A 27,871-nucleotide genomic window follows, 5' to 3' on the forward strand; every position below is an offset into this window, starting at 1 on the left:
TAAAATCACGATTTCATCTAATAATCACCTTTTTCAATTTATCTAAATATTTATGCATCTGAGAGCAAAAAAATAAAAGAGCAATATTATTAAGAATAAAGTTTGCTATAACTTTCATACTAAAACTTTTTTTCTAAAACATTTCGAATCTCGTACTCTACCAACAACAAGATGCAAAATCACAATTTTATCTAATTTTCACCTTTTTGAATTTATCTCGATATTTATGCATCTAACAGCAAGAGTGCAAAAGAGCAATGTTGTTAAGAATAATGTTTGCTACAACTTTTATATTTAACCTTTTTTGTAAAACGTTCCAAATTCGTACTCTACCAACAACATGTAAAATCACGATTTCATCTAATTATCACCTTTTTCAATTTATCTAGATATTTATGCATCTGAGAGCAAAAAAATAAAAGAGCAATATTGTTAAGAATAAAGCTTGCTACAACTTTCATACTAAAACTTTTTTTCTAAAACGTTACATACATACATACATAGAATAATTTCATCTAATTTTCACCTTTTTGAATTTATGTCGATATTTATGCATCTGATAGCAAAAGGGCAATGTTGTTAAGAATAATGTTTGCTACAACTTTTATATTAAACCTTTTTTTTAAAACGTTCCAAATTCCGTGCTCTACCAACAACATGTAAAATCACGATTTCATCTAATTATCACCTTTTTAAATTTATCTCGAAATTTATGCATCTGATTGTAAGAGGAAGAAAATACAGGAACAATATTGTTAAGAATAAAATTTGCTATAACTTTTATACTAAAACTTTTTGTCTAAAATGCTACTTTCGTATTGGCGAAGAATTAAGCTTTTCAATAAGATGTTGTTCTCCAAAATCGGTTCAGTTGTTTTCTTGTTACAATCAAAATACTATACATGTAAAATCCTATCTAATTGGGAGTTAACTTTGTAGGGGTTAAAAGAAGCTTAAATGAAAATTTTAAATTGATTGTTTTCTTAAGTCTAAACACATTTAAATCGGATTACGTCAAACTCCTACGTAAATTGGATTCACCACACGTGTAGTTTCAATTTTCAACTCCTTTACTATCTTTTTAGTTATTTTGTTTTCTTTTATTCTTCTCAATTTTTAATTATATCTTTCTAGTTTTATTACGTTTAATTTCGTTTCAGATATTAAAATTCCTTTAATCATTTCTCATGAAACTTGCGTCATCCAAAAATGTTATCCAAACGTGATGCCGTTCCAGCAAATTTCTTCGGCGCATGTGCAATTTTCCGAGTTTCCACCACTACGGGCGTTTTCCGGGCATTTCGTTCAGTAGTTTTCAGTTCTTGACATGGTAAGTACTTGCATATATCTCTTTTTGAATAAAATAACCACATTTCACCAACTAATTACCCCAAAATTATTGATTTTTCGACATTATGCGATAGCTGCACGATACAAATCATTTTCGTTTATTATAAATAATATCCTAACCAATTCATTGCTTACTTTGTTGTTGTAATCGGTTAAAGTTATTATTTAAACGAATTAACGAGATGGTAATTAATTCATTTTGGTGTTAAAACTAGATTGTTTCTGTTAAATGTAAGCGTGATTTTTAAAGAGAGTCTTTCTAGGGTTTGTGTTATTGATCGCAAAGCCTATAGAGGGGTTAAATTCGGCGTCTCTCCTTCAAGATTTAATTTTTTTACAGTTATATGATAAATATCTTAAATTAGTTACATAATTTATTGCTGTTTCTTGATAATTTTGAAATCAAAATACAAATTGATGTCAAGTTGTAAACGTGTAAGTCCTACTACGACTCGTTTCATTATTGATTATTAGAGCGAAACGTGTAAGCTGATAAGGCTGGATGTGTATGTTAGCGATTTTGACACGAATTGTACATTTAAAGGTATTATTATTGTTTACAGTTTCTAAAGATATTTTTTAATTAAAACTAAAAATTAAATTAAAAAAAACTGGGTCAGTGATGTGATAAAATTTTTTAACCACATCACGTCCGGTCATTTTTGGACTCCTTTCCTTCCTTATTTATGTAATCAATTTATTTTGGTAGTTTTGAGTGAAATAATTTTTTTTTAAAGTTAAAAATCAATATTTTGATCGTTATAAGTTAGAAATTCGATTTCCAATGTTAATTTTAGATTAGATTCGAGCCGTGAAAATGTGGTCGGAGTCGTACAAACGACATAGAAGCATCCTTGGAGATCCCCATGGAACCGTAGCTAAGGAAAAGAGGTGACCCATTTGAGAGCAGAATGTCCTTGGACGCTGAAAGGCAATTCTTGTGCCCCCGACTTATAGACTACTTGGCTATTGTCGGGGTCAAGCCTGCAAACAGCTGCAGGCCTTCAACAAACCCTTCTATTCAGGTAAGAATTTATTTTCAAGAAAATCCCTTAATTAACTTTCATTGTATGCTTTTCAACTTATATCTCCAGATTATAGAATAGATAAAAATGAAGTCGTTCGTTATTTATTGAAAATCTTAAAGTAGCCATCACGATATTTCGATGGTGTAATACTAATATTTCGATGTATTGATTTAATGGCAAAAAGGTATTTCAAAACATATTAAACAATAACGCTGATTTACTTTTTACATTTCCAACTAAAGTTGCGCAAACATTCCACGGTAATTAAAATAGGTCAAAAATATTTATTAAATAGTTCATACAACAAAGTTTTAGTTCCAACTACATTTTACTATTCTCATAGTTTTTAGGTAGGCATTTATATTAGTTTTTCCGGTTTATTTTAAAAAACAAATATTAACAAAACATTTTAACGATATAAAAAAATAATATACACCACGATCGGATAGGCATTGTTTAATATTGCGCCTTTATTTAACTCAGTTTAATTTAGCCTTGCTAAAGAATAGCGTTTTTACTCTTAGATTGATTTAAACTTTTATGGATTCAAAATCTGAAATGTCTTGAATGTCGTCAATCAATAAGACATATTCCAGTTTTTTGTTTAAATCGATTAATATATCTTTTAATATATTACCTAACAATCAAACTCTTCGAGATGCTCTTTCTTCTCTGTGATTTAAAGTTATATTCTTTCAAATTATGAATTGTGAATTAATAATCAATATGAGCTTTACTATGTAAATGAAATGCCTAACAGTGTTAAACGAAAGAAGATAGATGATAGCATCCTTAATGCATAAGCTGTGGGATTCTCATTTCCAAGTCTTCCTCGGCGCAATACTACACTAATATCAAAATCCGAGACATTGGTTGCAACCACAAAGGTTTGTTAACACGTTGAGCTCCGCGTGGCATACCTTACCACGTTTTTAAGAAGCTCTATTACGGCGAGGTGTAACTGTGATACCTCACAACCTTCCTTCGCTTTAAACACGAGTACGTTGTGCGATGCCATGCTTTTCTGCTTTTAAAACAAAATACAGTAATGTTCGTTTAGCGTATGTTTTTTTTCTATCTGTCAAAGTTCACTTGCTTATACTAAACGTCTATTTGATTCGAGTATTTTCATTTTAGAGTTTATTTGTTGTTGGTTAGTTGTACGGTATCTAACCAACAACAAAAGTGCGTAAACTTTAGGAAAGTCCCCGAAGACTCCGATCTTTGTTTACTAGGGACGTATCAGTTTGACGTATACGAGGTCGACTTGTAAACATGTCGGTCTAGAATGTAAGCAAGCGTAAAGCGTGAGATTTAAAAGAAAAGATGGGGATTATACAAGAAAAAAAAGTATAATTTTTGAAGCGAAATTTAAGCTATTATGATATAAAGCAACAGAAAAAAAATACTTGAAATACATCAAGATAAATCTGCTTTATTAAGGTAGTTCCAAGCTAAACAAATTTAAATATGTTAGTGAGTAAACACAAAAGCTAGAGTTTGAAAATGTGCTAGATGGACAAGATTTTCAATGTACTATAGGATGGTTGGAAAGATTTAAAGCGAAACATAATAGCGTTAATGATAAAGTTTCTAGAAAAGCAGCTGAAGTTAATAAAGATGTCGTTACTACTTGGTTAAAGCATATTTGGGCTGATTTAATCAGAAACTACAGCGATGATGATGTTTTCAATCGGGACGAAACAGGATTGTTTTATAAACTAATTCCGGGTCGTACCCTAAAGTTTAAGCCTGAAAAGTACCTATGTAGGAGATAAACAATCAAAATTACGCCTAACATTTTTGTGTGTACGAATTTAAAAGACACTGAAAAACGTAAACTGCTTGTTATCAAAAAATTCGAAAATCCCCGAAGATCATATATGCAGTTAATCAGAATTCATGGAACTATTTTTCAAAGAGAACTTTTGTTATGGAATGAAGAGCTGGGACGAAATCAGAAAATTTTACTTTTAGTGCACAACTGTGCTGCTCACCAAAAGTTGTTACATTCGAAAAATGTAATGTGTAAATCTCCATTTTACAACCGATGGGTCAAGGCGTAATTTAATGTCGCAAAGCACACTGCCATAAAAATCTACTATTAAAATTGATTAAATGGCCAGATGATAGGGAAAAATTTTTATTGTCTGTTGGATTCCGAAATGTTGGCCCAAGCTAGGAATAGAGTTATAATAATAATAATAAACATTTATTGACTCAGAGAAAAAAAAGCATTGCTACAATAATAAAAATAAAACTAAATAATAAACATTGGCAACAATAATAAAAATTAAAAGAAATTACATAAATTCTGAGCCAAAAAGAATCGAATTAGTCTTACCATTAAGTAACACTGTTTTTCATCGATCCTTTTTAACGTGAGAAAAACAAGTAGTATACATATGTGTAATGAAAAAAAAACACAAGCTGAAATGAAATACAAGGCCAAAAACTAAGTATTATTGAAAAAGAAAAAACAAAAGAGTAGTTGTTTATGACAACTATTCTCCGACAAAATATTTGAAAAGGTCAACCCGTTGCCGTCACCTGCCGAGCCAGCAAGTGCTCCTAAAGTTTACGCCTGAAACGCTGCTCACTCCCCAACTTAATTTCATTTGGGATTGAATTATAAACACTAGACACAATAGAATAGGATCTTTTAAAAAATTTTAGACGATGTTTAGGTATCGTTAAAGTATGCATGGGTCTAATGTTAAGGTTGTAGACATCGGTTCTAAACCTTGTTGAAGCCTTGTTCTAAACCTCAAAATTGAAAACAGAGAGCACTAGTGCTTCACATAAATGAGCTTTAAGTCGGCGGTGTAGTATACGTCGATTGTTATAAAGTAGCTTCAGAGTGCAATATGCGGAGTTAACAAGACTACTAATATGTTTTTTGAACCTCAGACGAGAGTCCATAACAACACCAAGATTGCTAGTTTCAGAGGAAGTCACACCACAACACACCAAACAAAAAAAAATATATCACCAAATTATGATAGAAAAATATAATATAACCGAATGATGTGTGGTGGTGAAATCACGTTGTACGTGTGTTGACAGCTTAGAAGTTATCCTGGTGAAAAATTCTGCGTGTATGTGCCTCCTGCCACCAACCACAGCCACATTCTCCAAACACATCTTTTTCTCAGAATTTTTCACCTGCATAACCTCTAAACTTCAACAAACGTACAACGTGATTTCACCACCACACATCATTCGGTTATATTACATTTTTCTATCATAATTTGGTGATATTTTTGTTTTTTGTTTGGTGTGATTATTGACTATAATATGTTTTCTGCGAAACAACTCAACAAGCTGTTAAATATTCGATAATTTTGACGAAGCCTTCTGAAGATGCCTTGAAAGGCGAAACCGGTCAAGGTGTAATTAGTAATATATAAAAGTCCATTGTTTAAGTGCACATTAGTATATCTTTATTCCAAATTACGACATAATGGTCAGCAAGGAAAATAAAACCAGATGAAAATTGTTTGACAAAGGTAAGTCATCCATTAATCTGCCACTGCTGGGCCCAAAAATAACCACTGAGGATTTGGAAGGGTTAACCGTTAGACAGAGCCCAGGATATACTGCTAAATTGTCCAAGTCAGTATTTATCCTATCCACTGCGATATTCACTTCATCAGATTTAAAGCTATAATATATTTGAGTATCGTCAGCGTACATATGATAATCACAATATTTTAAGCCGGAGCAAAGCTGAAACGTATAAAATAGGTACAATAACGGCCAGAGGACAGAACCCTGAGGTACACCCGACACAACACTTAAAAAATCTTTTGTTCATCAAATCATATTCCTCAGTTATAAAAATGTTAAATACGGTAGTAATTATGACTGTTTGCAAAGTCATGTCTTTTGTCCATCTGCAACATAAAAATTACCTGATTTGGAAATCTTCATTGATATTGACAAAGATCCTGTTATATCAAAAATCCCTAGCGATAAGAACATTATGTGTATTAAATAAAGATTAAGTCGATCGGGCTGAAGATACCCCTGAATCAGACGATGTTTTGGGAAACGCATCTTTACCTACTTATTTGGAAGCTATGCAAGGTATTAAATCCCAGTCATTAAATACATGGAACATTCTGAAAATGTTAGTGACGATATCAAGAAAGAATCGATTCACGGAATCACTTGTACCTCTTTTTAGGCAATTAGAATAATATTTCATTTGATAAATCAGTTTCAATATTTTTACTACGATGTCTTGTTATGGTTATTATTTTTAATGAATTGTCTCATTTTCTTGAGCAAATATTTCCTTCTTTTTTAACTTATTTTTGTCTTGTTCACAATTTCTTTAGAGTTCAACTTACGATTTAATGGCAAGGTCCCAACTAAATGTGACTTACATTCTTCTTCTTCTTGCAATGTTTATCCACTAAGAAATGTTTGCGATCACATTTTTCATTTCTTCTCTATTTCTCGCAGTATGGATTATAGCCTCCATGTTGTATTCGTTTCGGAATTTTGTTCATATTAAGATAAATAAAATTCACTAAAATCCACAGGGTTGTGGAGTCGCTTTTGGTCCTTTTCATAATCTGCATTTCTGGACGTTTTGTATGGTCAGATTCAACTTTGAACCATTATATTGACACCATACCGTACATAGAAGTAACAAACTGTGAGGCATGAAAAAAAGGTAAAAAAACATCTTTTAGAAGAACTTAATTAGACAAAGAAACAACTCATGTGTATACATCTTGAAAAGGTAACAGAGGAAGTGGAAAATCCATATGGAAATTGGCAACGATAAGCGGTTGAACCTATATAAGCCTTGGTCAAGATTGAGTACTGTCGATCTTAATACTATCTGACTTATGATATAAGTTGTGTATACGATTTCATTACATGATATTGGCTTATAATAATGCATTGAATTAATATGTTAAGTAATGATATCTTGCAAACTATTCTTTCTTAGCCCTTTTAAACAGATGAACTTAGAGTGACAATTTAGTTGATCCTTTGCAATTTGGAATTGTTATTAACCTTACTCCAATGATTCTTTACATATTCTGTAACTACATTCTTTTTACATTTTTACCAGAAAAAGTAAAAATAATAACACAGAAAAGATTTCATCTTTTCCATTCGACTTGAATGATTTGAGTATTGCAATCGATTAATCATAGATCAACTCACCAAATGGTGTGTGAAAAATAGAATTACTCATATTAACATAACTGTTCTTCATGAATTTGGAAAGTAAGTCTGTATTAGAAGCTCAAAACCGCTTAAATGAGTTCAAAATTGCTGAGGTTGATTTTCACAGATTTTCTATGATAAAGTTTCTGCTTTACGAATTGTCTTATTCTAGTTTCACTTTCTTAGCTACGAAATTCGTTTCCGCAAGCTATCTGCAAGCCTCTGTTATCATTTGTTACCTTCAGTGAGATTCCGCCATGATAGATTGAATTTACAGCCGCAGAGCAATTTTAATCTTACCAGTTTAAGTTAATCTTAAACTGAACTTAATATGAGAACACTATAACAAGCAAACGGATACGCATGGAAAACACAATACGATATAACACGAAAGTAACTAAACTGTATGATCATATGGGGTAGAAGTAGAAAACAGTTGCAAAACAGCAAAGACATATTGAAGAAAGTAGACGAATGAAGTAAGTAGGAAAAGGTTTGAAAAATGGAAAATATTAGATTAACCTGAAAGTATTAGGAATGTTCTTAGTTTGAAGAAAACAATGGACAACAATAGTTAAATGCAGTGGATGTTCTTAGCTGATTGAGGATCCTACAGGAAAGGAACCCCAACTCGATACTGTCCGGACAATCGAAATCTAAAAGCCTAACGTTTGTATAGCAGACATTCTGCCTATAAAACAAGGTTGGATCGGTTGAGTTGAATTGAATAAAATGACTTAAGTTGGGTTAGGTTGTTTTCAAAAGTATTTATTGAATTGAATCTATCCCGATTGATCCCGATCGATTAATATTGTTCCAAGTTCTGCAATTATTCAATGACAGACGTGGGTTCTTGAGCGAACTTTTCAATCTAGCTCTTAGCCTTTTGTTCTTTGTGAGCTTTATTTGAACGTTGAGCTGATCTTAAGATACATGCCTTATTCCTTGGCATCTCGTTCCAGTCAAACTTCCTGTCTGACAATGTTCTGCGATCGAAACTCGGTTCACTAATAATATATTATCGAATCGCTGTCAAGTTAAGGTTGTTGCCGTCATTTGGTCCATATGGAAATCAATCAGTTTAAAATATTTATTGGATTGACTATAACCATTACTTTTCTGGTAGTGTTAGGCAAATGGGAAAAGACGAGTTGTTCAATAAGAACACTACAACTTTGTATTTAAATAACACAGAATAATTGAGATATTGGGCTGAAATTGACTCCAGTATAAGTCGACTGTGAACTCGTTTGCAGCAAACAATAAATCTACTAGTTAACGTAACCTCATGAAAAGAAACCTAACCCCGTTAAATTGCATGAGTGAGGTGGACATTCAACCAAATCATTTCATTTCCTCTTCAGTAGTCTGCCACTATCTTATTGGAACCACATATCAAGTCCAATCTATTTTGGCCAACAGTAGTTTGGCACGATAGCGAACTCCATTGACCGTAACATGGCCCCATCACACCACACCGTTAATTTTTATGGTTGTAATTGAAGCACATGTGGATATGTTGCTGTTCAATAATTCAAAAGTTTTTTGTTTTGATGAAAAGTTTCTGTAAGAAAAGCGAATTAGTTTACGTTGGGTATTTTGTATTTTATATCTTTTAATTTTCTGCAAGACAGACATAATTTTTGATACATAAAACTTGATAGCTTGCTTTTATAACTCATTCGAGTGTACAGATTTGATATAATTCAAGAACAAGAAACATGTTCAAGATGTATTTTTAGTTTCAATGTTGAACTATTTTTGTTTATTTAATAAAAAAATAATTAACTTTTCTAAGTCTTTACCTTTTAAGCAGGTGTATATAACATAATCACTTTATTTCTTGTGTAATTTTAAAATTTTAATGGTATTTTTATTAATAACTTTCCAATCAACAGATTATTAATAATTCGATAACAGAAAGTATTTATAGAAGCTACCCTTCGTTAAGCCCTTGGCCTTCGCCGACGTGTTATAACTTTACGACCCAGTTAACAGCTTCCCCCTTTCTCAATAATAACATCGTCCTTACGCGAGCAAGTTTAAATTTGTAACGAGATAGAACGACCTCGATATAACACAGAATATCTTGTTACTCAACCTAATTATTACAACTCAACTAAATTACACGATTAAACTGGAGTTGACGTTGAGGGTGCTTTTATAGGAAAATTACTATATTATTATTAATTTTTTAATTGGATAGTCTCCGGAACTTCTACGACGATATCCAACCCATGATCATAAAGACTTCCCAATGCCATTGGATATGGTTTATTTCTGCCAACCTGAAGGATGTTCTTCGGTTGGGCCGAAACGAACAGCTCTTCGCGAAGCTTCCTCTTTCGTTTTTATGCTCACCGATAAGGATTCGGGACGAACTCGATATGGAATTTGCGTAAATTTTTATCGGCCCATCGAAAAAGGGCCTTCAACGATTGGAGTTGGAAGGCGAGGGAGTTCTACGTTAAGAAGGGATTCTTGGAGGAAAAGTATGGAAAAAAGTTCAGATTCTGCTTTCTCAAGGTTTAAAAAAAAAATTTAAATCATTTTTAAATCATTAATTTTTTGATTCTTCAGTGATTATAGAAGCAGTAATGTTGGTCCTAGTGATTCCGAAAAGGATTGTCCGAGTCGAAGAGATTCGGAGATTTTAACCCATCCGAATTTCACTCAACCTCCAAGATTAGGAGTTACTGCACCGAGTAATGATTCTGAAAGCGGTGGGAGTCATTCACCATCACCTAGGGCGAGTCGACGGAGACAGGTTTGTTTTTATTTAATATTAAAAGAAATTAATTACTTTTCTTTGAAATTTTCTAAATCAATCGAAGGGGAAAATTAAAATGTGTTTCAACTTCAAAGATTTTTAAATAAGTAATCAGTTTTAAAAATTGCATCAAACAGATGTTGTTTTTCTGTGAAAGGAGCGCAATTTCTGGTTGATTTTTCCATTTTATTTACTCGAATCCAATCTATTTCTTACTTCGAGTTAAAAGCGATATAATATTTCTTTTTCGTTTTAAGTCTTTTATGTTTTATTTGCAATACTACTTTTGAAATGAAAATTTATTTACTTTTTTTGCAGCGAATTCGTAATCATTCTTTAACATCTCTATGCCTTTTATCCCATCATCCATTTTTCTCAACATTCCGTGAATGTCTCTTCATTCTAAAGAAATTAATAGACGCCTGTAATGAATCATCAAGTCCAAGAAGAGTTGGTGCTTCAAGACAAGTTGGAAGGTAACCTCTAATCTAAAGTAATTTTTTATGTTACATAAAAACTTTTCTTTTTGATTAGAGACACGGTATGGAGTGTAATAACAAATCAAGCAAGTGACTCAACGCCTTCGATAGTTCTTCATGATGTTCGTGAAATAGAAACGTGGATTTTAAGACTTTTATCTGCTCCGGTGCCGATTCCGGGTAAAACTCGCGTCGAAGTCGAGGTTTTATCACCAACGGTTTACGAGCCTTTAGTTTTTGCCTTACCCGATCATACCAGATTTACATTGGTTGATTTTCCTCTTCATTTACCATTGGAACTTTTGGGTGTGGATACTTGTTTAAAAGTTTTAACATTGATATTATTGGAAAATAAGGTGGTGTTACAATCGCGTGATTACAATGCTCTTTCTATGTCGGTTATGGCTTTCGTGACCATGATTTATCCGTTGGAATATATGTTTCCGGTTATTCCATTATTGCCGACTTGTATGAGTTGTGCCGAACAGGTTTGTTGCGATTTTTTTTACCTTTTTGTTTTGAATTATTTCTTTTTGATGATGGTGTAGTTATTATTGGCACCAACGCCTTTTGTGATTGGATTACCCGCAAGTTTTTTGATGTACAAGAAAAATTTCCGGTTGCCTGATGATGTTTGGTTGGTCGATTTGGACTCGAATAAATTGTTGCCTCAAGGGGAAATTCCCCCGTTACCTGAACCTGAAGGAACGATTCTCAAGAACCATTTAAGACAAGTAAGAATTTGTTATTGAACCCATTTTTTTCAATCCAAATTTTTCTTAATAACTTTTTTGGTATATGCTTCTGAATTGTCGATATTTTATTAAAATAAGGAAGTTCTTGTGGAATTCATTTTAAATTCGTTTTTCTTTTTTTAAATTTTATGAAAACAGGCTATGCAACTTATGGATCAAGTGGGCACAGGAGTAAATATCACTTTTGCACATTCAATAAAAATGCATGTTGTAGAACGTTTGGAGAAACTTAGAAATTTATTTTAGAAAATTAATACTTTCATTTTAATTTATTGGCGAATATTTTTGATATCACGTTAATAAATAGCTAACTAAAGTATGCTATATATTAATTTATTATAGTATGCTTTAAGCTTTATAAACAGAGAGAAGCTTAATTCAATTTTGATTTTTATAGTGGCAAGTTATCTAAATTTAACACTGCACAATTTTCATGAAAAAAATTAGAATGAGTAGAAAGTGATAAAGTTGCTAAAATATACAAAATCTATATACAGCGCGAGATAGGGAAATATTGCTTTTTTCCTCAAGAGTTTCAACGTCATCCAAAGATTCTCAACGCCTTTCAATATCCTAACATTACTCCCAACATCTATAAATACATCTATATCCATAAATGACTCTAATCCTGTGACTTCCAATGTTTAAAAAATTATAAACTCTTGATTAAAAATGTAAAATTCTCTATTACACTCTGTAAATCAAGCATGAATATGTAGACTATTAATAATCTCAATCATTTATACTAACATTAAAATATCTTAGGCACTAGGTAGTTTATCAACACCAAGTGCTTCTTCTACTCAATTGATGCCGTCCAGAAGAGAAAGCATTCCAGCTCCAAATACCTTAAGGTAACACTAATCTAAATTAATTCATAATGATACTAATTCATTCATTTTTAGTGTTTCTTCAGCAAGAAAATCTCCTGATGTCTCACCGTCTCCATCGCCATCTCCAATCCTCCCCAACAGTAAGCTTTTCGCAGGTTCCCCATCGATTTCCCCAAGAAGCAGTATTTCGCCATCTCAACAATCTCCATTCGCCCCTCTAGTTTACGGAAACGATATTGATTCTGTTGATGTTGCCACAAGAGTGGCTATGGTGAGGTTTTTTAATTCGCAAAATTTGTTGGCGAATTTTGCTGAACATACAAGAACGTTAAGACTTTATCCACGACCGGTTGTTGCGTTACAAATTAATAGTTTTCTGCGTTCGCGGCCGAGAACGTCACAATTTTTAAACAGATTTGCTAGAACTCAAGCGGTTGAGTTTTTGGCGGAATGGTCTTTAACGCCCAGTAACGTAGCGTTTCAAAGGGTTCAAACAGGGATTTTAGATCCGATTCAAATTGGTGATAAACCAAAATGGTACATGCATTGTTTGGATTCGATGAAGTTTGTTGTTTGGGATGATGGAAGTTCGTTAAACGGTGCTTTGAGAAGTATTCAAAATCAAGAAAGTCAACCAACTGATGAAAGTGGGTCAGATTCTGAAGAAGGTGAAAGCACAAGTTCTAGTTATTCCTCGTTAAGCGACTTTGTTTCTGAGATGGCATCATCTGATTTGTCACCCGGAGGTTCTTATCAAGATCACAAAGCATCTCAAAACATGTCTTTGTCATCAAATTTAGACCCTCAATCGATTTATAAACCACCTTCAGAGCTTCTATATCCAGATGGTGATATTCCCGAAAACCGCCCGGATTCACCTCAATCTTCAAGTAGTAGTACAAACTCTGAATTGAGTTCGCCGTCTTATAATCGTGATTCCGAGTTGGAATTTTCAAATCGATTAAAAACCGAATCCCAACCCGTTCAGAAAGATAAAGATAAAGAAGAAAGCGGGAGTTTAGAAAATGAATCCGATTCTAATTCGACGACTACTCCAAAGACAATTATTAGTACAAGTAAACAAGATTCGCCTACGAGTGTTTCTGCTGATACGAGTGAAAAAGTACGTAAAACTCGTTCCGGAAGAACAATAACTCCAGTTCCACCAATCGCACCGGGATTAACTCGACAGCCCAGCGTGGGAAATGTTCTTGCTCGAACATCCAGTTTTAGCTCATCGGGAAATGGAAGTCCCGCTCCATCTTCAGGCGGAAGTGTCGGCGTACAAAGGCAAGGTTCTCAAGGTTCACTTTTCGAACAGTTCGCATCGCAAGCCAAAGAATTGGTTAAAGAAACAACTCGACAGAGTAGCCAGGATGGAATTCTTGCTCAAATGGATAAATTTAAAAGTAGTGCAAAAGGAAAATTTAGCGATGAAGATATCTTTGCGCCATTTGATAAAGTAATTTAGCTTTTTTAAGGTGTGATTGGCGAAATATATTTTTATTCTTTTTTAGTTAACAAGTCATGCAAAGAAAGCAGCTGATGAAGCCGCTAAAAGTGTTCACGAAGCTAGTAAAAGTGCTTTGGAAGCTAGTAAAACGGCAGCTGGTGTTAGTAAAAATACTATTGAGGATTTAACTTATGTTGGGAAGTCTACTATTGGAGATTTAACAAAAAGTGCGAAAGAAGCTGTTGTTAAAAAAGGATTGTTGAGGGTAAGGAATATTTTTTTATAAATTGAGCAGTACTTAGTTAAATTTTAATTTATAATATCAGAATATGATCTTGTTAAATGTCCACGTCCTTAATGTGGACATTTGTAAGTATTAATTTTGATAAAAAAGACATGCAGGGTGGAGAGACATATTAAGATAATGAATAATCCTAAACAGGAATTCTGCACCGTTTGAATTCGTGCTTTAGTAACAAAATTAAACAAATTTGATTAAGAGTTCCTTTAAAAACTGTTCATTTATTTTGATAATAATCTTACAAAATAATGCAGATATTAAGTCGATGATATGATTGCATCTTGGTATACAATGCTTGGTATAAACAACAAAAGTGCGCAGGCATTTTATAAAAAGTTTCTGGTCAACAATGTTTTCACAATATCGTGTACGTGCTCAGGTTGTCTAATTCCATAATATCTGCCAATTGCCAAAATGATTGGAGATAAATTTATAAATCTTAAGCGAAATGAATGTTGCGGCGATGAAAGAATATTTGCCTCATCTGAAGATGAAGGCAGTGAAAATTAACTGAATCATTACGGAAATGCAGATATTGAATTTGCTGATCAGAATTTACGAGGTTTCGTTATCTTATATCAATCAGCTATCACTTCCTCAGAATTTCCATTTACTATATCTAAGTGATTTAGTCCGTTATTTAGAGCTGTATAAAACGCTGCTAAAGTATTAAGATCCAGATTTACGAAAACTCTTACCTTCATATTTGTGACTTCCTTTATCTTTTTATATGTATTGGGTATTACAGTGGTCATGTTTTCTTAGTAAGTTCTCCAGTTCCTCACATCTCCTGTCTCATGCCTTCTTTCGCTTTTCTGATGTGTCTCTTGATTATTCTTTGTGTTTCTTTATATTTCGCTTTATTTCGATTTTTGCAAGATTCGAGTGTCCATCAGTTCTAAGATTTTTTCTGACATCCATGAATTTTGTGTAATTACTATACTGTCTTGTAATTTTTCTGTTTGTATGGCTGTAATCTTTGTTTGGAAAGTGTTCCAAATGTTTTCGACTGCTTCCGCTATTTCTGTTGGTGTTTCACTAAATTTTTCTTTGAGTGTTTTCTCTATTTTTGCTTGTATTTCCGGTTATTTAAGTTTATCGATGTTGAGTTCTCTCTTCCTTTTGTGCATGATTTTCTTCAACTTAATTGAGATATTGCCATCAACAGGATTGTCGTCAGACCAGATGTCAGCTCTAGGATATGTTTTAACTCCGTTGATTCAATTTCTATAACGCTTATCAATCAGTATGTAATCAATATGATTTCTAATCAAGGTGTTTTAATTATCTCCGGGCACTTTTCATGTATATATTTTTCTCACTGCCAGTTGAAACCAAGAGTTTGCGATCATTAGCTTTTCTTCCTGGCAGAATTGAATTAGTGTTATGATTTCTTTGATACAAACCAAAGTTCCAACGATGTCGTCAATTCTCCCTTTACCTACTTTAGCATTCAAATTTTCCATAATAACATTTACCTCACTTTTCTTTGTTATCTCAATGAGCTATTTGATCTTTTGGTAAAAATCTCGTATCTCACTTTCTAGTTTCACTGCTTGAATAAACTTAATATTTTGGGGTGTGCTATGGATTTTCGGCATATCAGATAGAGCTATAAAGTACTTTACAGATTATTTTACTCTCCTTGTCAACTATAAATGCCAGTCCATTATAATGATGAGGATAGTCATTGCCGACGTAGTAATCTAACTTCACTAACTCCAAGAACGTTGACTCCCATCCCTTTCATTTCTCTCACGATGTTACGAGGTTGACAAAAAGAGTGATTTAGGATTCCAGGTACCAAGTTTCAATTTATGATTTTTATTTCGTTCAACTTTCGGGTGGTTCCTAGCAATTTTAGTGGCCACTTTTAGCACCCCTTGACCACTTAAGGACTGCCACGAACTGCAGAGAGGGTTTAGTGTGTTGTTTTCTCCTTGCCTAATACATCGCATTGTTACAGTCGGTTAAATGAAAAGCTGGTTGTCGAAGCAATTCTTCAGTAGCCTTGGTTCAGTAATGGCATAGCTGCTGCCCCATACCATGTCTTCAGTTGATCCGTGGGTGCTTTTTTTGGAAAACCTTATTCGCACCTGTCCTGTATATTGACTGATTCTGCCATCTTTTAGCCTAACAATAATGTTGTATATCAATTAACATCTTACGCCTTTAAAACGTTTTTCTTAAGCTTCTGCAATCATCCCAAATATCCCGTAAGTGCCGCAAAAAGACCTGAAAAAGGAGCTGGCTTGTTCACATGTTGGAGTTCATCAACCAAAATGTTCGTAGATTAAAATAAAGTGTTGATAGAGATCCTTCAAATGCATACTTAAGTTCTGCATTTCAGTGGCCATCATTGGCATAATTTCTTATACCTAAAGATAACACTTAACATTGTAATCTTGAATATCAACTGCTTATTAATAATATAACTTAATATAAATTTTTAAATTTCTATTGAAACATTTTAACAACCTTATTTTTATAGGCTGATTCTTTTACAAAAAGCATCGAAGCCAGAAGAGATTCAACAAGTTCGACATCTCTAGTTCAAGCAAGTACTGGTTTACTAGCAGGAACAAGTCGCGATTTCTTCTCAAACATCGGTTCCGATTTAAACGGAATCGCCGCAAGTACTACGAGCATGTTTTCGGATCTATTCGGAAGTAAAAGCCAAAAGAAACAAGAAGCTCAAGTTCAACAACAAAAACAACTCCAGCAAAAAGGAAAAGAAACGAAAACTGGGATGTTTGGACCGTTTCCAAGAGGACCACGGGGATTGGTTGAAAAAAGTCCGTTAATTATCCACAGTCCGCGAAAAGAAGAAGAATATCAAAGAAAACAAAGCGTTGATAAAACGGCGAGTAACGTTGAAAATCAAGCTTTCTTAAAGGATGTTGTTAATCAAGTTTTGGAAGGTGAAGGTGTTGGTTGGTTAAAATTGAATCGGTTGAAGAAGTTGATGGAGGATGAATCTTATAGAAACTTTGTTTTGAGTAAATTAAATAAGACTTTAGATAAAAAGATCGGACCTGATGATCACATTGATGATGTCGTAAGTTTTTAAATTTCCCAGCATTCCCGTATTACTCATCTTATTTTTTTAAAGTGTGTTTCTAAACCGATTTGGAAAGGAATGTTAAAAGTAATGTTAGCTGTCGTTCATGGTCTTGAAGTTACTTATAGCAACTTTGGTTTGGGAGGAATGGCTTCGGCTTTTCAACTTAACGAAATCGCGCACACTCATTATTGGACGAAAGACATTTTGGATGGTTCAATAAGCGATGTTGCGACTCAAAGTTCGAGTCCAAGATCGCCTCAAAGTCCGAAATCGGTTCATTCCGAGTGGGATTCAAGAAAGTCTTCCCAAATTGGTATTAAAAAGATTAAAATAATTGGATAGCGTTAAATTAAAATGTTGTAGATGCCCCCGAAGTTAGATTGATCCAAGATGAACGTGAAGAAATCTCGACGGCCGATATGTTTAAAGATATGCTCAATCAGAAGAAGAATATACTTTTAAGCAAATTAACTTCGTTCGATTCCGATGTAAGTGATAAATGTTTATTTTTTGGAATGCATGAATATATATGTTGAAAATGAAAAGGTAACTCAATGGAGGCTTTGAGAGCTTTAAAGTACAAGTTTTTGCGTAAGTTTTTTTTGTCATCAGGCATATTCTGTTAACGATGCACAAATTTTCTAAGTTTTACACGAGATTTAATGTTCAAAGAATAATTGGGTAGGATTAGAATAGGAAAATTTCAGGCAGTCTTAATGAATATGCCTGAAATTTCTCTTTCAACAGGCTGAAGGGAATCCACATAGTTCTGGAGGAACTCTTTCACCAGGTGGTTCAATAACGACCGGTCCGGCGTGTGGTTTAAACAGAGGTGGACTTCATCAAGCTTCATTTCGATCAACAGTTTCTGATACAGAAGTTGAAAATTTGCAGGTAAACCCATAATTATTTATACAGCTTTCAATGTTTAATAATAATCCCTAAAGTTAAAACAGGTCAATCACTAAACTTTTAAATTTTTGTTTGAATTTTCTGTGTTCATTTATTCCAGTTTCCGAAAAACCCAAAACAAAGAACCTCAAGCGTTTGGTCAAGTAAATCCTCATTAAGCACCGGGTTTCGTTATCATGGTGGTCATATGGTTAATACAGCAACAACACCATCTCCGGATGTACCAAGAACATATTTATTTGAAGGTTTAACGGGTAAGGAGCGGTCAACTTTATGGGATCAAATGCAATTTTGGGAGGATGCATTTTTGGATGCTGTTTCACAAGAGCGTGATATGATTGGGATGGATCAAGGGCCAAGAGAAATGATGGAACGATACAAGGCGTTAAGTGAAACGGAAAGGAAACGTCTTGAACACGATGAAGATCGATTGTTATCGACGATGTTGTATAATTTAACTGCGATAATGGTGATGTTGAATGTTAACAAAAACGAGATTAAGAAAAAGAATAGGAGGTTGTTGGGAAAAAGTCATATTGGATTGGTTTATAGTCAGGAAGTTAATTTATTGCTAGATCAAATTAATAACTTAGTAAGTATTCGTTAACATTCTTTTTCAATTTCAGAATTAAATTAATATATTTTAGCATGGTAATGACATCGATTTAAAACCACTTGGTTCAAGATTATTACATAGACAAAGTTTTACCGTGCATCAAGGTGTTGATGGAGGTGGCGAATTGAGATTTTTGGAAGTTCGAGATGATGGTTTGGTTCTAAGATCCGTTTCGGGGGTGATTGTTGAAAGGTGGTGGTACGAAAGGCTCGTTAATATGACTTATAGCCCAAAGAATAAAGTTTTGTGTTTGTGGAGAAGATCTGGACAACAAACTCAATTACATAAATATTATACTAAAAAGGTGAAACAATTTTTAAATAAATTAAATAAATAATCGGAGTTAATAACATACATCTTCTTGTAGTGTAAACAACTTTATTATTGTATAAAAGAAGCAATGCAACGCGGAGGTGTTTCTGGGGTTCCTCCAGAATTAGGGGGCGAATTTCCGGTTCAAGACATGAGTTCGGGCGAAGGAGGATTGCTTCAGGTCTGCATGGAAGGAGTAGGATTGCTGTTCGCCCATAGCAAGGTACACAAAACATACAAAAACCTAAATCCTCTCAGCGGCTTTAATTAATAACAAAATTTAAAGACACAATTTTTAAAAATTAGAATACCTACTCTAGTTTTATTTTTTAATTTTTTTAGTTCTTTTTTAGTACCAAAACACAAAAAACGATGTCCAATTTCTTATAGTTACAAGAAGGATTTAAAATTCTCTTTGTTGGTTATAGCCAAAATTCTTTGAATCAAAAGGAACGTTTTGGCTTAATCAATAAAAAAATAAACAAAAAACAATTTATTACAAAAGTATTATTACGATTTAATCTTTTTTATTAATTACTGGTATTTATTGTTATATGTTGTTGGGTGCGCTATGATATGTGCATTTGTTCTGCAAGGACCACTCAAACTTTCTGATTGCTCTGCCACTCGCCAGTTGCTCTTTTTACCCGGTCATGCATCCTTCATTATTTCTTTATTTTTTTCTTTTACTTTGATAGTTTACAGACTTTATTTGGTCTTTTCAAAAGCAAAAATAGAGCGCAAGGAAGACCACTTATAATATTACTAATTGATGTATATTTGCATCATGGTTTTTTGGTAGGAAAATTGTTTATTAAATTTTTTGATAATCAATGTGTTAACTATTAAGAAAAAGTAAGACCGAATATTACAGTTTTTAAAACAATATTTGTTTCATATAGTTTTTAGGCTAAAATAAGTTTTAATGACACATTTACTAGAATGAGAAAATAGAGTGCAAGAAAAAGTTCATATAATGTTGTAAATAAACTTCTCTAGATTTGTAAGAATATGGTATTGGCAGGAAGATTATCTAAAAATGTAGTAATTTTATGCAATTGTAGGTCAATTTTATATTTTTAAGTTGGTAGGTAAATTTCTCAAAGACTTTTTTAGTGAATTTAAGAGTGCCCCTCTCTGAATTAGTCTGCAATTTTTGGAGAATGCCACAATGTACTGTATGGAATGGAGATTTTTATCTTGATATGACTTAACACTTAATATGTGCTTATGATATTATTGTATATATCTCGAGCATATTTAATTTGGAATAGATGGTGTCAAAAATTAAAAAAAGGACATTATTTAAAAACTGAATCTTAAAAACAAAACTTTCCAAAATTTAGTATACTCGAAACATTGGCGAAAATAAATTTATTATTACAGCAATGCGTCTTAAATAAACTGTTGATCTCATAATAAAAGTAACAATGTGTCAGGCTTTGATGACAACTTCATCGTGGGAGAATAGGATACTAAAACTATTGTACACAGAAGAAACTTTATGAATTGTTATTTGATTATCTGCCGTGAAATATATTACAAAATCACATAATCGTGGCTCTTGAAAAACACAATAAACATCAAGACTAAACGATAAGAACCGGTCAAACCTATGATTGGTGTTGCTGTTAATTTTTAAATTGAGGACAATTCATCAGCCTGGCGAAACGTACCTAGTCATAAAGAGTAGTCATAAATGACCTAAACGTTCAGATACTATCTGCTTGGACATGGATAAAAGAATTACTATACTTCATATATTTGTTCGTAATCTCACATATATCACATGCTACGATGGTAAGAATTTGTCAATTAAGATCATAAGATCCACAAATACCAATGAAACATTGTCCACACAAAATATGATGTTGATAATTTCAATTTTATGTCAAAATACAAGAAGATAGTGGTAGCTGCATATTAGTAGCCAACCATGACGATATTGTATTGGAGTCTCCTTTCCATGAATAATCGCCTAAAGCTGCATTTTGATACGTAAATATTTTGACATGTTGGAGGTTAATAGAATGGAGTTAATGTTATTAGTCATACTTTACCAAATTTATAGAAAAATGCTCTAACAGATGAAGGTAAATCCAACTCCATATCTGTACAAAATGGAATGTTCAATTATAATGATGAAGAGTTCTTTCTAAATGGTATTTGAATAAAGAAGTAAATAGTGTGTATTGTAATAAATGGATATAAAGTGTAAAGAAAATTTGATAATATCCCGAGAGAGAAGAATGCTTGTGGCATTTTCTGTAGCCTCTTTGTAAGTACTGGGAAAGCACTTGGAAAGAACATTTCAGTCATCACTTTTTAATTTATTGAATCATCACAGATTTATCGTCTAAATATAAGCTAAGCCATAATGATTATATCCAACATCCTTTTTGCCTAAATGTTCGATGGAATTACTCATTTCAAAGCTTATCAAGAAGAAAATGATATCAGGGACAAAAATTATTTATAGAAATCGTTTGTCTTACTAAATTAAGAGAACCATAGAAAAGTTTACTTCTACACAAAAATATTGAGAGAAAAGTGTAGTCAAACAGATTAAATTGGTCATTCGCAATTGTCAAACTGTGATATTTAAATCTTTATTAATTACCATTACAAGTTCACTAATTGTGTAGGTGATTCTATTGCGACCAATGGTAACTATTGCACCAGGATAGGTGACCATATCAGTTTTTCTCTTGCATTCCACGAACTTAATATAGCTTAAAAACCTATAGTAGCTTTGTCCAGTGAAGAACCAATTAAAACGTTGTTGACTTGTAGTTCATATCTCTTTCTTGAAGAATCTTAAATGTAAAGGAGTTTCAAGGAGCATCATCTCAAATCAGCAATCCATTGCATCACATCAGTGGTTAGTGTATCTTCAGCAGCCTAAGGACATAGCAAAAAATTACAAATTTAGAATGTGACAGATTTGGGCGTATCGCCTATACTTGGGTCTATAGATTTATAGAAAACCTAGTCACTTTTTTAATAACCAAAAAACGTAGGTTGAGCAGAACTTCCAGTGCTAGTGTTGAGGTAGTATTCATTGCTTCAGCAATTACTAATTCAGGTAACACTTTAATTTGTAAAAGACCGAGGCTTGATGAAAATTCCTGTGATCATAGCACGTATACCAATATTTTCCATATTTTCTGTCACTAGTAGTATCAAGTTATAAATAACCAAATAGCTTTGTATAACTTTCTTCCTTTTGTAATTAATCCCTAAAAATTTACATTTTCAGGATTCTTTATAATTCTCAAACTATGTCTTAATGATTGGATGCACACTGGTTTGTTGTATCATCTATTATATCTCATCATTTATACGGCTGTCTTTTAGATAGCTTTCTTCCTCATGTTGGAATATACTTTTAGGTTAGATTTTGGTAGTTGAATAGTTGAAGGTTTTTTTCATATTGATGATATCAATGTAAAGATATACTATTTTTTCCGATTTGTTTCACTTACTATAAACCAGCCTAAACTTTACTAATTATTATAATAAGGTTTTCTGATTCTTTCCAAACAACGTCGGAGTTGTCGGGGTCAACATGAAAATGTCCCCCGGTTGATAGAGTAAGTTAATACTTCTGAAAGAAAAATAAATAAATGAAACGACAGGCCACGACGAGATTCTCTAAGAATTTCTGACCACCTGCTTGAAGAATAATTCAGAGTTTTTCTAGATATATGCAATGTTATACGATTGACAGAAGGATCTATACTTAAACAAGGATAAGATCGCATGTCGATTAGCTCGATGTGATGTTTGAGCAAGCTGCTATTGCTGCCGGATTGAGTTATATCTTTATGTCAGTAAATGTCGGGCAACGCAGTCACACAGATCTGTACAATGTTGAAGAGATGATAATTTAGGGACGTGTGGCAGAAAACCTCGTTGGTTTTCTTTTGCGACGGAGTTTCCTACTCTTCGCCTGTTTGTGTCCTGAAAGCCAGAATTATGTGGATTGTGGAAAGCCGAAGTCTCCTGCTAAGTCACTAGTTTGGTAAAGAAAGAAATATGACATTATGGAGCAGCAACATAAATTGGTATAGATTATATAGTAATTTAGCAATTTTTGATTGTTGTGCATACTATAACGTATAGAAGGGACATAAAAACACCAAAAGATACATTTCGTTCTTGCACTGTTAGGTTGAATTACCTTAAACTTCGTCTTCTTCTTTGAGCATTTAATTTTAGTTCTATACATTTTGGTAATATGAGACAATGTTGGGTATTTATATCATTTGTAATGACTACATGACCTAGAATGCAATACTAATTATAAGTAGTATTTAGTTGAATTTCCAGATATGAAGATCAGGCCAAGCTTATTAATTTCGTAATTTCTTCGGAAAGGGTAATAAAGTATATGTATAACGATAATTAAAGTTTTTTAGGGAGATTTTAGGATAATTTCAAAATTGTATAAGATGATATTTTTACATAATATTTATATTATTAGGTAGATTTTTTGGAATAGGTAATAAATTCTTTTTGGTTTCTTTTTTATTTCATTAAGGTTGAGTTTTTAAGTTTCTTATTTGACGCTGCGTTGAAAATTATAAAATCAAAAATGAAAAATGTGGTCGTTTCCTTCAGATTTTAAATTTTCAAATTACGTAGCTGTACAATATTCTTTTAAAGAAAATATAAATATTTTTTTTTCTTAAATAAGTGTTTCTATATTTATATATATGCATGTAGCTCGATGTGCAAAACGACTGATTATTATCTATTAAAAGTTGTTTAGTTATTTTTAATATACATATAAATACTCTATCTATCTCTTTATACTATCAAATTGTGTGTTGATATGCTTAATTTTTTTTCTTTTATACATAACTCTCTGTATTTATTCTCTTTATATTATTACTCTTTTTCTTTTTTTCTCTTTCTCTACAAACTTTTACGATTCTACATATTTTTGAAACCATCTGCGTGTTGTATGAGGACTTTTTTCAATGATGGACACCAATTTAATTTTTTATATAATTATTTCATTTATTTGTATCATCGAGAAAAGTCTTAAAAAAATAATTGGAAAATGGCAAAGCGGTAGGAACTTTTGAGATGGTCCTTGTCAGGCATTGAAATCAGCCACTAATATGTTTTGTGTTCTGTTGGTTTCCCTGTTGATCTGTCCACAACGAATGCTGACGCTTGGCAGGACTTTGAGGTACATAAAACTAAAAATCTGATATTATTATTATATATATAAATCTGATCGTTAGTTTAGCATTAAATAGTTATATCTGTTTAGTTCTTAGAGCTTTCTCCTCGTAGATTACTTACTATACTTGCTCTGCATCCTAAAAAATCACTTCGTTCTTATCCCTTCTGTTTAACTTTATTTTATTTTAAATTTAATCAAAACAATTTTTGTTTTTCACCCTTTCTTTAAATTAAAAAAAAATATCGTAGATATGTTTTCGAAATATCGTAGATATATTTTTTTGGTTTTCTTAATATAATTTACCTTTCAAAAAATAGTTTATAATTTTCAGTTTTTAGCGATACACACACTTAATTTAAATTCTTGCGTCTCCCTTATTTTTATTTTCGTTTGAAATAACGAAATTAAAAAAATCACATTATCACCTTTAGCAAAACAAAAAGTAAATAATAAGAATCATCACTTAAAAAAGATTAATCAAAAAAAGGATATCTCGCATAAATAGTTGTTTAGCATTTTAATTATTATTAGACTGCTGCTTTTTGCGGATTTCCGCATGACAAAAAAAACAAAATTCAATTTCCATACATTTCACCATAAAAAAATAACCATACACAAAAAACCTTTACACAAAAAAAAAATTAAATACCTTCACAAACACCATGTATACACATTAATTAAATCCATTTAAACATCCGAACTTAACCATCTCTGAAGTTGCCTACAGGCTTCACGCATGAATTTAAAAAAAGAATTATCACGCACGCATGGCATGTAAAAAATCTTTCTCGCTTAGCTTATGCATCTTTATTGATTAAGATTGTATGAAAAAAGGATGTGATGTGGTATTAATCGAATTTACGTTACAGTTTTTCGTGCGGATAGATCATATCCGGAAGTGCTTTACACAGAAGGGAGGCATTTTTGTTCTTGAAGAATTTAGTAAGTTACTTGTTTTTCTTTTGAGTTGGATTTTTAATGTGATGTCCTTTAAAACTTATAATTATGTATAAATGTATTTTTTTTAAGTTGAGGATATTAGTATTTTAATTTTTATTTTATAACGTAATAACATAACACCAGTATTCGTCAAATTTATAAATTATAAACAAATACATACATGTATTAAGATATTTACTTTCAAAACGCATATCGTTATATTTATCTTTATTAAGATGGTACCAGTTGGTACGACATTTACAAATTAAGAACGTCAATGTCGCATAACAATCGTTGAATGTTGATCGTGTTGATCATCATTATTTTACCAATTCTCAATATTACAGTAAAGGTAAGTATGTTGTTCTTAGATAAAATAACCATTTGCAATTACTTGCAATTACTACAGTAAAGGCGCTGTAAAAGCAAACGGTTCATAACTAAAGTTATAGTTATGGCTGCAGTGGCCAGACGACGCTATGACTGTGCCAGAAAACAATATTTCAACGGCAAAATAGGACTCTTTCCTTTTGTTTATAAAGAACCTACAAGAACCGGGCAAGAGGAACAATGGTGACCAAAAACATGGAGTCTATTAACGCAGCAGAATACAAAAAGATGATTATCGATAACATTTTACCAGCCATTAGATTCAAATTTTCAAAAGCGCATAAAGCCAAGACAATTTATGTTCAACAAGATAATGCAAAACCGTATTCTTATCAAAAAGGATGCAGAATTGCTTGGCGAAGGATCAAGGGATGGATTGTGTATTAAATTCAAATCACAGTCACTGAAAAGTCCTGATTTGAATGTTTTAGACCTTGGCTTCTTGAATGCTGTTCAGTCATTGCAGCACCAAACATTGCCAAAAACTATGGATGAATTAATAGATTGTGTTGAAAGTGCCTTCGACGCATTAATTAAAGAACAATTAAATAAAGTATTCTTGACACTACAATAGAGCATGGAGTCAACCATGATGCTTCAGGAGGCAACAACTATAAAATTGAGCATATGAATAAAGAAAAACTTCGCCGAAGGGCGTTGACCTGTTTCTATTATGTGCAACCAAGCTGCCATTGAGACAGGTGAATTGTGTTTACATGTGTAAAATTTTCATTAATGTATGTTTAAATTTTTTGTTTTGTATACCATAATTTGGGACAAATTGCAAAGAGAAATATATACCGTAATTTTGGACAGAGAGAGTATCATTTGTTGGTACATTCAGTATACAATTAAAACACACCTGCTACTATACACAATATAATATAATACACAACTTACTCATTAATACATCCTCCTTTTTCATTTTTATCGTCTCCACTATTCACGCTCTTCCTTTTCACCCTCTAACCAGTACGCACACGCACTCTGACCACATAATCATCCAATCCACTATTTATTCACCTTCTTCGTTCCCACACTTAAATTGAGTAATCATACTTTTTTCCGTTCCTCTACCCTCTTCCATCAAATACTCGGAGTTTCCTTCGTTATTATGACCATAAGGTCATAATAAGTATAAACTTATTATTGTATCTCCCCTCTTTCACCTGATCACGCCATTCTTGTTTTTCCACATCTCAATCTCTACCCTTCTTTCATAATATTCTCTTCTTTCTAGTTGTTCATACTCCCCTACTCCGGTCAACCTCTCTTCAACACTCTCCCAAAAGCTTAAGCTCGCTAGTTTGCTTCATGCCATCCTCGTACTTTATCGCTCTTCTGCCTGCATCCACTCTTATCTTCTTTAGCTTCAATTCCTCTCTAACTATATATCCCAGAGTCTTCCTACTCAACCCCAAGATCCACCTCCAATATTTGTTCAGAATCTTCTCCATCATCTTGTGTTCCTTTCACCCCGATATTTCCGCTCCATATATTATTACACTCCTCACCAATCCATCAAACATTATTTTTCGCCTGCACAAATCTTTTCCAAATATTCGTTCCCCACAACTCCATATTTGCCCCAATAATATATCTAAACAATATTTGGACTTATTTCTGCTTTCCGAGATTTTGTTTTCTCTACGAACTTTTGCACAATTCAAGCCCTTTTCAGTTACTTGACTATTTGCTTGAGTTTCGAATTTATCACAAAATATCTGAAAAGGTGGTTTTTTTATCGACCCCGATTTCTCAGGACACTGGACTTTCATACTTTGATACCCAAAAGATTCAATAAATTGCGTATAATAAATTATTTTGACTCATGACTTCCATAGTTGAGCATTATGACACTCCTCAATAGTATTTCTTTAAGCATTCTATATCATCAGTGTGACGATTATGTTGTGATTCGTGAAAATTACTGCATATACTTGGTTACCATGAAAGGAGATTCAAAGTACGTGAATTCTTCAGTAAACCTAAGAAAAGTAAATAAAAAGAAATTTTCGCTATCAGACCCCTCATTTCTGCGTTCTTGTGTTAAATTTAATTTATTATTCTCTTTCACTCATCAACTGACTACGAAAAACATGATTTACAATAATAATAATAATTGTGCCAACACATGATACAACAAAACAAAAAAAAAACAAATCAATAAAATAATTAAATTAATCAATAATAACTCAATTAGATATGTTAGCACAAATGGCAGATATTAATCTGGTTTAACTTCCACCGTGAGACAAAAAAAAAACAAACAAAATAAAAAT

The 27,871-nt window shown here is 32.7% G+C and overlaps 1 protein-coding gene across 4 annotated transcripts in view; it reads left to right on the forward strand.

Annotated features, from left to right (window-relative positions):
• The first annotated feature begins 2,149 nt into the window (after positions 1-2,149).
• Positions 2,150-27,871, forward strand: part of LOC111429384 (Rab3 GDP-GTP exchange factor) — a 35,465-nt gene continuing 9,743 nt past the window's right edge. Inside the window, exons 1-18 of one of the 4 annotated variants that reach the window (XM_071200696.1) lie at positions 2,150-2,375; positions 9,775-10,094; positions 10,149-10,335; positions 10,657-10,814; positions 10,873-11,305; positions 11,366-11,551; positions 11,711-11,743; positions 12,338-12,426; positions 12,478-13,867; positions 13,923-14,123; positions 16,651-17,217; positions 17,272-17,536; positions 17,587-17,711; positions 17,971-18,117; positions 18,236-18,727; positions 18,783-19,055; positions 19,119-19,286; positions 25,130-25,202. In XM_071200696.1, the coding sequence (XP_071056797.1) occupies positions 2,262-2,375; positions 9,775-10,094; positions 10,149-10,335; positions 10,657-10,814; positions 10,873-11,305; positions 11,366-11,551; positions 11,711-11,743; positions 12,338-12,426; positions 12,478-13,867; positions 13,923-14,123; positions 16,651-17,217; positions 17,272-17,536; positions 17,587-17,711; positions 17,971-18,117; positions 18,236-18,727; positions 18,783-19,055; positions 19,119-19,286; positions 25,130-25,202 (5,221 nt within the window). In that variant the 5' untranslated portion in view covers positions 2,150-2,261. The remainder of the gene's footprint in view (positions 2,376-9,774; positions 10,095-10,148; positions 10,336-10,656; positions 10,815-10,872; positions 11,306-11,365; positions 11,552-11,710; positions 11,744-12,337; positions 12,427-12,477; positions 13,868-13,922; positions 14,124-16,650; positions 17,218-17,271; positions 17,537-17,586; positions 17,712-17,970; positions 18,118-18,235; positions 18,728-18,782; positions 19,056-19,118; positions 19,287-25,129; positions 25,203-27,871) is intronic. The other 3 variants (XM_071200698.1, XM_071200697.1, XM_071200699.1) reach the window with 3 other exon arrangements.

Source organism: Onthophagus taurus, chromosome 11, assembly GCF_036711975.1.
Source record: "Onthophagus taurus isolate NC chromosome 11, IU_Otau_3.0, whole genome shotgun sequence".
In the NCBI taxonomy this organism is placed as follows: domain Eukaryota; kingdom Metazoa; phylum Arthropoda; class Insecta; order Coleoptera; family Scarabaeidae; genus Onthophagus; species Onthophagus taurus.